This window comes from Panulirus ornatus, chromosome 15 (genome assembly GCF_036320965.1).
Source record: "Panulirus ornatus isolate Po-2019 chromosome 15, ASM3632096v1, whole genome shotgun sequence".
Classification (NCBI taxonomy): domain Eukaryota; kingdom Metazoa; phylum Arthropoda; class Malacostraca; order Decapoda; family Palinuridae; genus Panulirus; species Panulirus ornatus.
In genome coordinates this window covers 25,774,266-25,788,277 of record NC_092238.1, presented here as the reverse complement: position 1 = coordinate 25,788,277, position 14,012 = coordinate 25,774,266, and the positions used below count along the sequence as shown (strand labels likewise).

The 14,012-nt window shown below is 44.5% G+C and overlaps 1 protein-coding gene across 2 annotated transcripts in view; it reads right to left on the bottom strand.

Moving 5' to 3' along the window:
* LOC139753776 (protein turtle homolog B-like) overlaps window positions 1–14,012 on the bottom strand; it is a 120,434-nt gene that overhangs the window by 40,668 nt on the left and 65,754 nt on the right. For both annotated transcript variants that reach the window (XR_011713762.1, XM_071670629.1), the window contains exon 2: window positions 1,026–1,158. Coding sequence is in view for 1 of the 2 variants with exons in the window: in XM_071670629.1 (XP_071526730.1) it covers window positions 1,026–1,158 (133 nt within the window). In the remaining variant the exon portion in view is untranslated. The remainder of the gene's footprint in view (window positions 1–1,025; window positions 1,159–14,012) is intronic.

Here is a 14,012-nt window from a genome sequence, read left to right as displayed (position 1 = left end):
AGTTACGAATTGGTGTTAAATTGCTGAGATATCATGCAGTTACGTTGGTGGTGATGAGCGGTAATGACCTGTTGAAAGTAATGATTTGAAGACAACTTGTTAAGTAACATGAATGGTAAACAACCAGTAGACTGCCATCGTGTCCAGTACCAGTCATGTGTCATGCCACGTGTCACCACCCAGTACCAGTCATGGGTCATGCCACTGCCACGTGTCACCACCCAGTACCGGTCATGTGTCATGCCACGTGTCACCACCCTGGCTATAGTCCCACTTTTTAGGGACGGGTACATCTTGATCCCCTGCGCCCCATCTGTGTTTCACGAATACCCGGGCAAAAGGTTATGTGAAATATAGGATTTTAATATTCATGGTTTCCCACCTCGTAACAACGTTCCCGAACATGTCTCTCTCCTGTGTTTTGTGAGAAAATGCCATTAGGATATTTTGTCATGGGTTCACCATCTTTATAGATGGTGAGATAGACAGAGGTTTGGTGGATTGGTTTGTGTGTTGTTTGTTGGTTTGTCACGAAGCAAGGAGTCTCCATGTGTCACGACTTAGTATTGGTCTTGTGTCACCAGGCAGGAAGGGTCTCCATGTGTCCCCATCCAGCACCAGTGATGTATCACCACACAGACGTCGTCCATTATGTGTCGCCCGCACTAAACTCCACCGAGGAGCCATTAGCCAGAGCTATAATTACAGGATATAGAATGGTTCTCTTCTTGTTGATGCTGTAGTAAACTCGTTATTGCTGATGTTAAAACCAGTCTGATGATCATCCACCGTTCAAACTGCTCTCTTTATCCTGAGTGCTTCCGTTAAACAGAGGATTTCATTTACTCTACGCTTAACGGTTTACGTTAAACGGGAGATTTCTCTAACTGTTCGCTTAATGAATAAAAGATTAGTACTGAAGCAATGTATTAGTAACATCTAGACTTCACTTGTGTCACTGGCTTGTGGTGCTGCGCAGTAGACTCACCTGTAGATGGGCTTGTGGTGCTGCGCAGTAGACTCACCTGTAGATGGGCTTGTGGATGCCGTGCTTGTACCAGAGGACCAGACGGGCGGAGTCGTTGGGTAGAGGAGAGGTAAGGTTGCAGGGCAGGTCTGTGGTTCCTCCGGCCGCTGCCACCACCTTCCTGGTCGGACCTGCGAATGCAAACGAGAGTTAACGTTAAACTTGATAACAAATTAACATTAGTTAATGTGAAAGTTAAGTTATATTGGATTGTTAGATTGTTATAGAGCTCCTTCGGCTTAGACTTTGCGCTCCAAACAGGAACAGGGAATGATGGACTCCTTTGGAGCGAAAAATTCCTCAACGGCACTCCAGTCCCGTTCGTCCATTGACGATGCTGCAGTCTCGCTGGAGATGACTCCTTGTGTCCTTGTGTCCTATCAATAAGGCAGGCTGCTTCCGTGACCTAGTGGTCAATCCTCTCCTGGGCCACAGCTTGTACGGCCTATGCCAGACCAAGTACTATAGCTGCTCACAAAGCTGTATAAACCTAGTTATAGTCCCACACTTGAGGATGGGACATCTCGAGTCCTTGTGCCTCCTTTAAGTTTCATGAATACCAGGTCAAAAGGTTATGTGAAATATGGATTTTAATATTCATAACTTCCCACCTCGAGAGGGTCTTCTCAAACTTGTTTTTCTCCTGTGTGTTGTGAGGAAATGCTGTTAGGAGGGTTTTTTTTCTCTCTCTCTCTCTCTCTCTCTCTTGTGTGACATCTTTATACATGGTGAGATATCCTGAGGTGAAGTTGGTGTGTGTTGGTTCTTGGCCTGTCTGCGCGTTAGGTGTGTGTGTATGTGTGTGTGTGTGTGCGTGTATGTGTGTGTGTGTGTGTGTGTGTGTGTGTGTGTGTGTCTGTGTATGTGTGTCTGTGTGTATAGGGTTGCGTACAGAAGACTTTTCTCCCATATATAGAAAAGGGGAAAAGTCCACTTAGATTCGGAAAGGCATTATAGAACTCCAATATGTCCCGCGAGTTTGAGAAGAGACCATTTTCGGCCTAATGCCCTCTTCGTGAAGTGACATTTTGTGGCACAAGTGGGTAGACAGACGGTAGGGGAGAGAGAGAGAGAGAGAGAGAGAGAGAGAGAGAGAGAGAGAGAGAGAGAGAGAGAGAGAGAGAGAGAGAGAGAGAGAAAAGTTAAGGTTCTTGTGACTAACAGCTCAAAGTTAAGGTAAGTTAACCTAACACTCAGTTAACTCCTGAAGTTTAAGACCAGGATCCTCACAAGCCTTATTGTTCTTAATTCCCACTTGGCTCAGGTAACGTGATAGTGGGTCTAACTTTTGCGGGACAGCAGAAAAAGTGTCCTAATTATAGGCAGGCGAGAGGGTTAGAGAGTACTAATTAATCTTATAGAGGGAGGAACATGTACGTTATAAGAGGCGCCAAGAATCGTTCATCCTCTTGTTAAATAGTGTTTTCACTGATATATACAAAGACACAACAGTAGGTTGTTCTAATCTTATACTTCATGGTAGATGCTACATCATTACCATCTGGACCTTTGGCCACCTACAAGTAAAACCTGAATTCGGGCATTATATATCACGTTTGTGGTGCCTAACTTCATCGCGAAATATGAGGAATATATCCATTGGTGCGTAATGGACCGCGGCTTCGAGGTCCATGTATAAAAAAGAAGTAGCGTTGGATAAGCCATTTTTTATTCCCTCAGGAAACAATGAATGTTTGGCTTGAGGGAAAATAAACCCAAACCTCAGCACTACCGCGTTGCTCCACCAACCTCGCCATATCCAACCCCAAAGCTCCCTTTACCACCGTCGAACAACCCCAGGTCACTACTACTGGTTTTGCCCCGTTGATACAAGACATGGGTTACGCGGTGACGAAAAGGAGGTTCATGTTATTGACATTAGATAAGAAACATATCTCGAACAGGAGAAATGTCGATCATAATGTGAAGTTAGCTTGAAAAATTGTCCATGAAAGAAAAGTAAAGAAGTCGCGAAAATAACTAAAACTTATCAGCTCTGATGAAATGGAAACATCCTTTCTTGTATTCATTATTATTCTGTTACTGTGAAATCCCAGATCTAGAGATATCTAGAGGTTTCTACAGCTTTACTGCTACGCTACAGTCAGTAGCAGTGAAAGGATGGACTCCCTTGCAGTGAGGAGCTTTTCGACGAGCATATACACCGAAGGTGGCTCCTCTGCGCCGGCACAGGTCTTCCACCATATACCCTCCACCAGCATCACCACCACGGTGGCCGCTGGTGGCGCTGCGTTGTTCCCGCCTCCATCGTGGCCGCGTCACCACCACCACCACGGTGGCCGCTGGTGGCGCTGCGTTGCTCCCGCCTCCATCGTGGCCGCGTCTCATGACCAGCACCACGACGTGTTCCTCCCAGTGCTGGATAGAAAGTTTAGTGTCTTGCAAGGAGCACGATGTCCGTCTGTATCCAGCAGTGTGGCTGCTCTGGCTCTCAGCAAGGAGATTTGTTTCGTCTACACTTTAGAGCCGTGGCGGCACACACACACACACACACACACACACACACACACACACACACACACACACACACACACACACACACACACACACACACAGCCTCACGTACCCATTGCCTCCAGGGAGGAGACTGATCCGTGGTCTCACTTGCCTTGAGAAAAAAATGATAGACTCGATAATGAAACCTGGGTGCTGAGGCATGATTGGCCCCTGTGGGTCACCGGTGGTATGATTAACCCCTGGGGTGATGGTACGGTTAACGTTGCGGCCTGTGGTACAGTTAACAATACGGGTGAAGTAGTACCCCGCGGGTATCCCCAGAGAATGTCCGTGGACAGTGTTTCTGAAGTATTACCCCCGGATACTTAGGGAATATCCGGGGATAATATTGTAAAGTAATAGCCACATGTACCCAAAAATCATGTGAAAGCAACGTTGTGTGAAGTATTAACCTCCAAACATCCAGAGAATATCTGGGGGCAATCCGGGGTCAGCATTCCCAGTAACAAAGAACAGTTGGCAAAATAAACAGTATTTACCACATCATGTTCACTCGTCTATGAACAGCTCTGAACAGGAATAGATATATGCTTAACAGTACACATGTAATTTACAGTTAACATTTAGATTTTTTTGTAAATTGTTGTCGACACTTGTTTGCAAATACGTAAATAAAGGAAATGGGGGGAGCAGCTGAAGGCGATATTGAGGAGAAAACGCAGTTTAAAGCGAGGCGGCGAAACAAGAACAACTTTCTGCAGGTAATTCCAACTTCCTTTTACGGCATCGCCAGGTGTCAGGAAGTTCGCGCCAGTGCATCTAACTACAGCAGGAGCAGCAGCGGTAAGAGCGGCAGCACAGGGGTCGCAGGCGGCGGCCACACAGGCAAGGGTATAGTGGAAGCTGTGATCATCAGTCATGGCCTTCGAAAGAAGAAAAACAAAGTAATTCTTCCAGCACAAGACAAACTCTTCGAGAATGACGGTACGACCCTGGAACGTGAAGGTACCTCACTTTGAGAGCGACCGTGTCAGATAGCAAGCCATCATACCCAAGGGTCGAGGTGTCGTGCATAGAGTCTTACAGCTGTGTTCCAGGGTCGTACCATCGTGCTCAAGAGTCTTACAGCCGTGTTCAAGGGTTAGTTAAGCTTGCATTCATATAATACTTAACATCGTACTCAAAATAAGGAGGTTTTGTAGAACCTTGTCATATGAGAGAGTTGGTTCCCTGGGGAGGAGAGTCATCTCTTCTAACAGCAGGTCGTAAATGATTCCTGGTCTGCCAAGAGGTCAGACCTCCGTGGAAAATGTCCTGATGGACGAGACCTTTTGGCCTGGAAAAATTACAAAGGTTACAAAGACATATTGATACGTCTCTCTCCTGTATGTCTCTTGCGTGTCAGGGATTTTGTTTTCTCTTTTCTCAAATTCTACGCTCGACATTAACAGAGGAAATGTTACATCTTCTTCACCTTTACGATGAAGAACGAGCAAGAGTTCCCTGCTTAGGGTAAGCGAGGATCACAGAAGCAAGTGCCACTTTATGAACGTCTCACATTCCCAACGCACAAAACAGCGGGCGGACGACAACACCAGCCAAGACTCAAAATGTTCCGCCGGTCATAGATAAGCTTCTCGTACGTGAGAGGCAGGAAATATTGTGTTCCCTCTGGTAAACAACATCAGTGCCTGTAATGGGATCGTCACACTTAACGCAAGAGCTCACCACCTCAGCTGTGATAGAAGATCACAGGGAGAACGGAGGGTTCCGTCAAGCTTACGTGAGTGTAATCAACTTTGAAAGTAAATGGAATTAGCTTAAGATTTACCAGAGGCCGCACTGCATGCGTAAGTATTCCCCTGAGCGCTCTTGAGAGGATAAGAATATCTGTAAACACATGTTGTCCTGAACAAGTGGTGGTGCTCTGAGACGTCTCTTTTATTTGTAGGTAACTTGTTTCCCGGCTAATTACCAAGAGTGTGATGTGAACAGAGGCTTCAGTGCTTCCAGACTGAAGGAGGTAAAGATAATGCCCTTGAGGGACCTCATCCAGGAGGATCTTCACTTAGCATTATCATCAGGTACAAGATGGCCTTCGTGATTCGTCGCACACTCGTGTTGGCGAGTCCCTACCACCGAATTAATGCCAGTGAGAGTGAGAAGAGAGGATTTGCGTGTTTGTAACTTTTAGTCTGGCTGACAGGTGTGACTGATTGAATGTCGTCGTCAAGTTTGAAGGCAAATCAATGCCTTAAAGTAGAGTTTTAGCCTCAGCGTTATGCGTTCGAAGGGACTGATCGATGACTCGCTGTGGCTTCATATCTTGCTGTTATTAAGGAACGAGGACGTACCTCTTCACACGTTGCCTCTGTCTTGGGTCATGTATGAATGTTATTGACGTGGTTATCAACATTTTACTTCACCTTCCTCATTGTCGACTTTGTGTTTCGTCTTCATACCATGTTTGGATGGAATAACATTTTCTCCAACACTTTTCTGTCCTATTTCCGTGTTCCGGTGGCACGGTTCCTTAACTTCACAGCTCTTTTTTTTTTCCTTTAGGCTTATAACACCGTTGTCAGAGGACGGGAACACTGCTTCTGGATTTGGTGCCACCATCAACAGGCGTCGTGGCATTATTCCCACGACTGGTGACGCCATTTGTGGGTCAAGTGGCTCCATTCCCCCGGCGTTATGATTCCATAGCCAGACCCAGCGGCACTATTCCAGGCTCAGGTAGCACTGTTTTCAGGTCCACTGAAACCATTCAGGGCACATCTAGTTCCATTGTGGGACTGGTGAATCCAATCTTTCCGGGTGGGGTCACCCATTTCAGGTCCTGACGAAATGCTTTTAGCGTCAGCTGGCTCATTCAGGGTGTGGTGAGGCCGATCCCCGGCCAACACCACCCAAACCCAGCTGTGGTTCCATTACAGGTTCCGATCCCCCTGTGTCTGGCCGACTGTCACCATAAGAAGACCTAGTGGTGTCCGGCACTGTGTGTATACGTCCCCAGGAAGGCGGGTTCGAATCTTATTAGGGATAATGATGTTCTTTCTGGTATGATAATTTTTTATTGTCTTCCGGTAATTTCCAGTATTATAGCAACAATGTATTTTGTCAGTTTCTGTCCTCTCCTCTATTCCCGATCAAACAGATGACCGTGTCATTATGGATGCTTTCTGGAAATTCGCTTTTAACATTTCCAGACTGATTCACGCATATGTTTGCGTTGCTTTTAATATTTGTGTTACGGGAATACGTTTGGAAAATGTTTTTTTTTTTTTTGACTGCATATGTATAAACTGTGTATTTGGCATTAAAACAGGTATTCTGTATATTGCTTCATTTCGTATGTTTTCTCTCTCACATATGTGTAGCGGAACAAATTATGTAGATGTGCTTCAACAGGGAAATTTTTCTATATGAATGGTGCTGATAGTGGAAAAACCTGATGGTTCTTTTCTACATGGGTGTTGATAACAGTGTAGGAACTTTACATACTTTTGTACATGGGTGCTGATAACAGTGTAGGAACTTTACATACTTTCATACATGGGTGTTGATAACAGTGTAGGAACTTTACATACTTTTGTACATGGGTGCTGATAACAGTGTAGGAACTTTACATACTTTCATACATGGGTGTTGATAACAGTGTAGGAACTTTACATACTTTGTACATGGGTGCTGGTTATATTGGCAGAACCAGAAAGGATATTTATACATGGGTGTTGGTCATAGTGGTAGAAGCTGATATTACTTTTCTACGTGGGTACTGGTTATAGTGGTAGAACCTAAAGGGACTTCTGTACATGGGCGCTTGTAATAGTGAGATAACATGAAAAACACTGATAAGAACATTGAAGCACTGTATCTCGTACCACACCAGCTAACTAAGTAGTACATGATGATGCAAGACGCCTCGTGTTTGATCATTCCCATCAAGATCAGAGAAACATATTTACAGAATTGAGGAACCTCTGCTTATCCTCAACCCTTCTAGAAGACTACCTTCTCCAGTGGACGAGTAGTTATCACAGTGGCGATCAGCGTACGAGGCTTGCAATAAGAGTGATCCATAAGCAACACAGTAGATTAAGAAGGAACAGTGTCTTAAAGGTGTTGCACGACGGAATGGTAGCGTACATTGATTTGTTCCTGGAGTTGTGTGTTGTCTCTTGTAGGATCCGGTTGGCCATCTTTCCTGGTTATCTGTTGTTGTCAGATAACTAATTCCCGGTCTGCCATGAACTACCATGGGGAGGAAATTACGTATTTCTGCCTGACAACATCCCATTGGGAAAATATATATATATATATATATGTCCCAGCCTTTACCATCAGGGACAGGAAAATAATTCCCTGATGATAACTCGTAGTTAGAGAAGTAATTCATTATTAATGATTTATAAATATATATATATATATATATATATATATATATATATATATATATATATATATATATATATATATATATATATATATATATATGTATATATATATATACTCGTAGTAGTAGTACTAGTGGTAGATCCATAGTTCTCATTACTGTTATCATCAACTTCACGTTCCTTATCATTGCAGCCATCATCACAATGTCTTCAAGTATCATCTCAGTCTCGTACAGTAGATACGGTATTGTCTGTGTCTTTGCCTTCAAAGCCAGTCACTCCACTGTCCCACTTAACATGAACCTTTTGTGTTATATATTGCGCCATAATCCACCTTCTCTCCCTCGGGTAGGACGGTAAATTCTGAGTATTCACTCAGAGCCGTATTCAGTTATCTTATGAATTACAGAGTGTGTGGTGTAATGATTGGTCATTATGGTGTCAGAGGGACTTGACCCATCAAAGAGTTTGCAGAAAGAATTGCGCTTTTCCTCTTCCATCGTTCGTCAGAGTTAAGAGAATTCCCTTTAGTTTTCGTCTACAAGCTTGGGATGCCACATGCCTTCGTTCAAGGTAAGGGCACCTGATGTTTTAGCAGAGTATCTGTACAGAATAGTCAAAAGAAGTACAGGTTCGTGAGTTCTTTCGAAATGCTTTTATGTCCTCGTGATGACAAAATGCCCCTCACTGTGCATGATGTTGCGAGGATGTTTACTTTGGTCTTCAAAACTGCTGACGAAGGAGATGAGGTGAGAACCCACTGAACGCGGTGGCCATAGCCGACCCTTCGCTCAGACTTATTCAGAAACACGAAGGATCACTGAATCTCTGGCTTTAAAAATAAAATAATAAGCCCCACATCTTGATCACTGCTGGCAGTCGACTCCATTTGACTTGATTTACGCCTACACTTATGTAGTTAAGTAATTTCCTCGTTCCGTTGATGATAAGCCATGTCATTCAAAAATGTTGACGTAAGTTACAGAGGTGTATTTTCTATTTCTATTATCAAGAAAAGATCAAACGTTGACGGACACAGTGTGTGGGTAGGACCCGGCTTCCATCCACTAACTGGTCGGCCCTGTAGGCGGACACAGTGTGTGAGAAGGACCCGGCTTCCATCCATTCCCTGGTCGGCCCTGTAGGCGGACACAGTGTGTGAGAAGGACCCGGCTTCCATCCACTCCCTGGTCGGCCCTGTAGGCGGACACAGTGTGTGAGAAGGACCCGGCTTCCATCCACTCCCTGGTCGGCCCTGTAGGCGGACACAGTGTGTGAGAAGGACCCGGCTTCCATCCACTCCCTGGTCGGCCCTGTAGGCGGACACAGTGTGTGAGAAGGACCCGGCTTCCATCCACTCCCTGGTCGGCCCTGTAGGCGGACACAGTGTGTGAGAAGGACCCGGCTTCCATCCACTCCCTGGTCGGCCCTGTAGGCGGACACAGTGTGTGAGAAGGACCCGGCTTCCATCCACTCCCTGGTCGGCCCTGTAGGACAAACAACATAACAGCGACTTGCTCTTACAATGGGCGGGCTCGCTCATGCTCTGCCTTCCACTTGCCATTCAGGAATTCTGAGAAGAAACTCTTGTATGTGATGAATTAATTCAGTCCCGCTGGCCGTCGCGCCTAAATTCAGAAATCCTACCCATCCAAAATCTTTATGAAGTTTAGTGCTATCAAAACCTTGACGTGTATTTCAGTTTTCAATTTCCTTTGATATGAATGAACGACCTTAGTCAAGAGTTTCCTATCTTTCTCTCTTTCTCTGGGACGATATAATGTCGATTCTCTTGCTTTGCCCTGAGAACGACGTTTAACTTGGCTGCAACGACCGGTGGAGCTGGCACTGTCGTGTGTTCGTTTTAGCCGTCCCTCTGGTGTGGGGGCTGGTAGAACGCGGTGATCACGAGCAGTTCCCGTGGTGTGCCGGTTGTTAGATGGGAAACCAATGGGAGAAGTTGGAGCAATCGACGATGAGAGTTATGTCCTGGAGTTAATGCGATTCATTCAGTCAGGGTTTTAGCTGTGGCTTCTACCACAAGCTGTTTTGATTGTGCCACGTGAATGGGACATCGTCCATCGTCGTCAAACTTAAGTATCATATGAATACTTTTTGCGATGGTTGTATCGGAAATACTATCCTCGATATCCATGCTAGTATAAAGTATGAATACAGTAGAGTTTATATCAGAAAAAAAAGGACAGGATGATAAGTATATGATGAGGAAGATATATCAGTATATTCATTTTCTTTTCTTTTTACCGGGAAAAATGTTTTCCTTGGAGAGTGATCTCATCCGACAGAATGAGCGAGCTGTCTGGAGGGATCTTTCAGGTGAGAAATTGCTAACCACAAAACCCTCAGGAGACAGGCATCTTCGATAGCGACTGGCGGACGTATCAGATACGGCTGAGGTACTGCTTGCTTCCGGGTAGGGAGGGGAAACTGACAGTCACGACGCACAGGAGGAGCGAAGAACGGACGGATTCTCGGTGATGGGTGAGGAGGAAGAGGAGGAGGCGAGGACGCCGGCAGGAGGTAGACCAAGCGTTCATAACGACTTGCAAACAGCTGTAGCACCTGACGCCATGAAGCAGTTCAGCGAAGAGCTTTCTGTGGACACGTTACGCTACTGAAAGGAAAGTGAGTGGACCACCTGAAGTGAATCGACCACATCATGAAGTGGAATAACTACATGAAGGTCATGAAAATATTTACAGTAAGGTGTCACTTCTCCAGCCCCGGGAAGCTGTTCTTTTCTTTTAGCTTCGTCCACACTTGTGTTCTTCAGGTTTTCATTTCATAGACGTACAGTCTCCCCTTCACGTGCGAATCGCTGTATCATCCATAACTCGCATTATGCATTCCTCTGTGGACCCTTCCTTCTCTCGTATCTGGCTCTTCCCTATGATCGTGGTCATGAGAGTGGCTCTTGCTCACACTTGACGGTTGGTTAAGTCTGGATTGTCAGTTGAACAGACATGCAAATTCATAGAGGACTTGTGTGTGTTTAGGGATGTCCTTCGCGTGTTTTGTTTTGTCAGAGTTCGATTGGTATTTTGTCACTTATGATTCGGTGTCTAGACAGTGTGACGGTAACTTTCCAAAGTTAGGAGTGAGATTGGCGGGGTGGGGTTAAATAGCAGTTTACGACGGTACGACTCTTGAGTATGACGGTACACCCCGTGATTACGAAGGTACAGGCCTTGATTACGACAGTACAGGCCTTGATTACGACGGTGCGACTCTTGAGCACAAGCGATAAATCCCAAGTCCTTGACCTGTTCCTTTAGAATCAGGTCAAATTCCAGGCCATCATCAATACCGCTGGGTCGAAGGATCGTGTTGAAGGGTCATTGACTTACGTGAACAGACGAAGCCGGCTCACCAGCGCTGCAGGCAGCCTTGGCGAAGTTTTACAAGCGATACTGCAACAGCCTTTAGTCATGTAAACATGATATTAAGCCATCAGAACCATTGAAAGCCTCTTTCCGGTTAGAGCAATGATGTTTGATCAGAAAGTTACAAACCTTTAGTGAAGGTTCCGAGAAGTATTTTGCATACAATCAGTCTCTTCGTTTGCTGAAATTCAATTTCAGTTTCTTGGATTTTTTTTTTCCTTTTGTGTTTAATATCGACGCGAGAATAATATTACCTTTAATATCAAACACAGCAAATGTTGATTATCAAAGTAAAGTTATTTCATCTGATCACTGTGATAAATATATGAGCTAGATAGATCACATTTTCTTATATAAAATCCTTTCTTTCGCGTTTTATTCCACTCACTTTAAAAGTAGAAACCTTTGCAGATATATGTTACTTGGTTTTGCGGTCCATCTGTGTTATTCTTGGTGAACTGTCTGTGTGAAATAAAGGAAAACAATGTCTCATTCTCTAGTATATCGCAAATCAGTCTAGTGCAGCGGGTGGTGACTTACACTTTATACATGCGAAGACTTGAGATCAGAACTGACGCGCGTCCATCATCCAAGCAGGATGGGATCATGTTTAAACTAACGCCTACGGTGTCTGTCAAAGGTTTCTAATACTCTATCTTCACTCATGATAGGATGGGTGGTTACGCCCTTACTTCACGCTCAGGTAAAACTGTGAAAAGTCTTTATTCGTACATACGGACAGGTGTTTAATCTCTTCACTCAGGAGCGTTTAAAATTTCTCTCTCAAAAGCGTTTAGATTACTTTCCTCACTCAAATGAAAGAGTTTGAATGACTTTCCTCCGTACCCTGGGTAGCGAAGGGCCCCGACCTTGTAAACCTTCACCTGAAGCCTTCAATTACTCGAGGAAGTCCGTTGCAAGCATGAATAATTCTTGCAAAAACTCCATCATTCACTTCGTGCTGGCTGAGCTACCGTCAAGAACTTTAAAAACAAATGCTTCGCTTTTGCTTGACTCAGATTTCCTCTACTGAAAAACTTGTTATTCTTAATCAAGTTTTGTGTGTGTGTGCGTTAGGAGGCAAGCAGACATCAGGCAGGGTTCTGAAATACTTCAGTCTTTATGATAACACTTATAAATGTTCTTTCTCTCACCCTCAACACTCTCATCCGGAAGGTAAACAGACCTAAAGAACATAACATTTCATTACATTTTTTTTTCTGCCGTTTTTGCAATCGTCTTTTGTCTGTGTACAGGGGAAATAGTATGCCATGAACTACCAATTGTACTGAAGTAAGTTTCAAACTGAAATTCGCATAAGCCGAGAAAGTGGACATGATATTGAACGTTATACATAGACATATAATGCACGTATATCAATTTATGAATGAAATAAATGAAAGACTTTATCCAAATGAAGGAAAGAGTTATGGGTACTGGCATCATATTGGCAAGATTCACATTCTCTTCCATCTGACTCCTCGCTCATAAGCCAGAGTCCATGACCTCAGCGCTCTGCTCTCATGAACCAGACTCTCATGACCTTAACCTTTTCATCTCTGGACTATGCCAGACCTACGTCACGTCACACAGAGGATGTTTGGAATCATCTCCCAGCAAAATTTACCTTTCATTTAATCATAGATTCAGAACTGCAACACCTTTCTTAAAGATATCTTATCTCACTCGGTTCTCTATTTAAAGGCGAATCTCTTTCATCCAAGTAACTGAAAAACGTTATGTGGCACCAGGACGTCGTCATGTCTTCCAATATTTGGACTACGTACGTAATTCAGAGACGCTTGGAGGACCTGCCCAGCTGAGATTTTCAAAGTCAGCAAATGTAAACGATCCGCAAGGTATCATAATGTTGAAGCCACTGACACTTTTATTGAAAAAGGTAAAATTCCTCTCCCATCATACATCGTTATTCATAATTTGCAAGGGGGAGAGAGGGGCCGTAATGAAAAATCTCCACATACACCATTCATCGTAATATGTGTCAGGGTACACGGCTATTACCTTCAAACATTACTCAAGAGAGGTAGTTTCTTACGTGGACAAACATGTAGGTGTGTCTTGCTTGGCCACAATGTTGCGAGTTATATGAATGAAGAACCGTCAGTTGAAAGGGTGGTGAATGACATTGATATTCACTTCTAATATACCAGGAACATTCATTCAAGTCAGACCCTCGTAAGATGAATGGACTTCCTCTTTCGTAGCTCTTATATCCGAAGTAGGTGTAGGTAGCCGTCAATGTTGCTAGAATGGGGCAACATATGAACTACTTCTCCTCTCCCCACAGTTGAAAGGAGGGACTTAGCTCTTTATCAACAAACTCGACTTCAAACTCCATGAGGAACTCACTGGTCACGGAAATGATCGAAGCTTAGGATGTGTTGGTCTTATCGTTTCCTGTTGCCCGCGTTTGTAAAGACGGACGCCTCCAGGAAGTGCCGTCCGTAACACATCCCTCATAACTCGTGGTCAGGTCTCGTCACAACCCATCCTTAAGATCATCCTAGACCGGAGCTACTCTGGCCGTAGGACACACTCACACACAGGCAGCTCCCGGAGCAGTGCTCACCACAACACATCTCTCACACCCTTTGTTAGTTCTGCAGTTCGCCAGCTATCGAGTCTGGGCAGCTCCACAATGGAAAGCCGCAAATTATGGTTTCTCGAGGGCAACAGATCTCA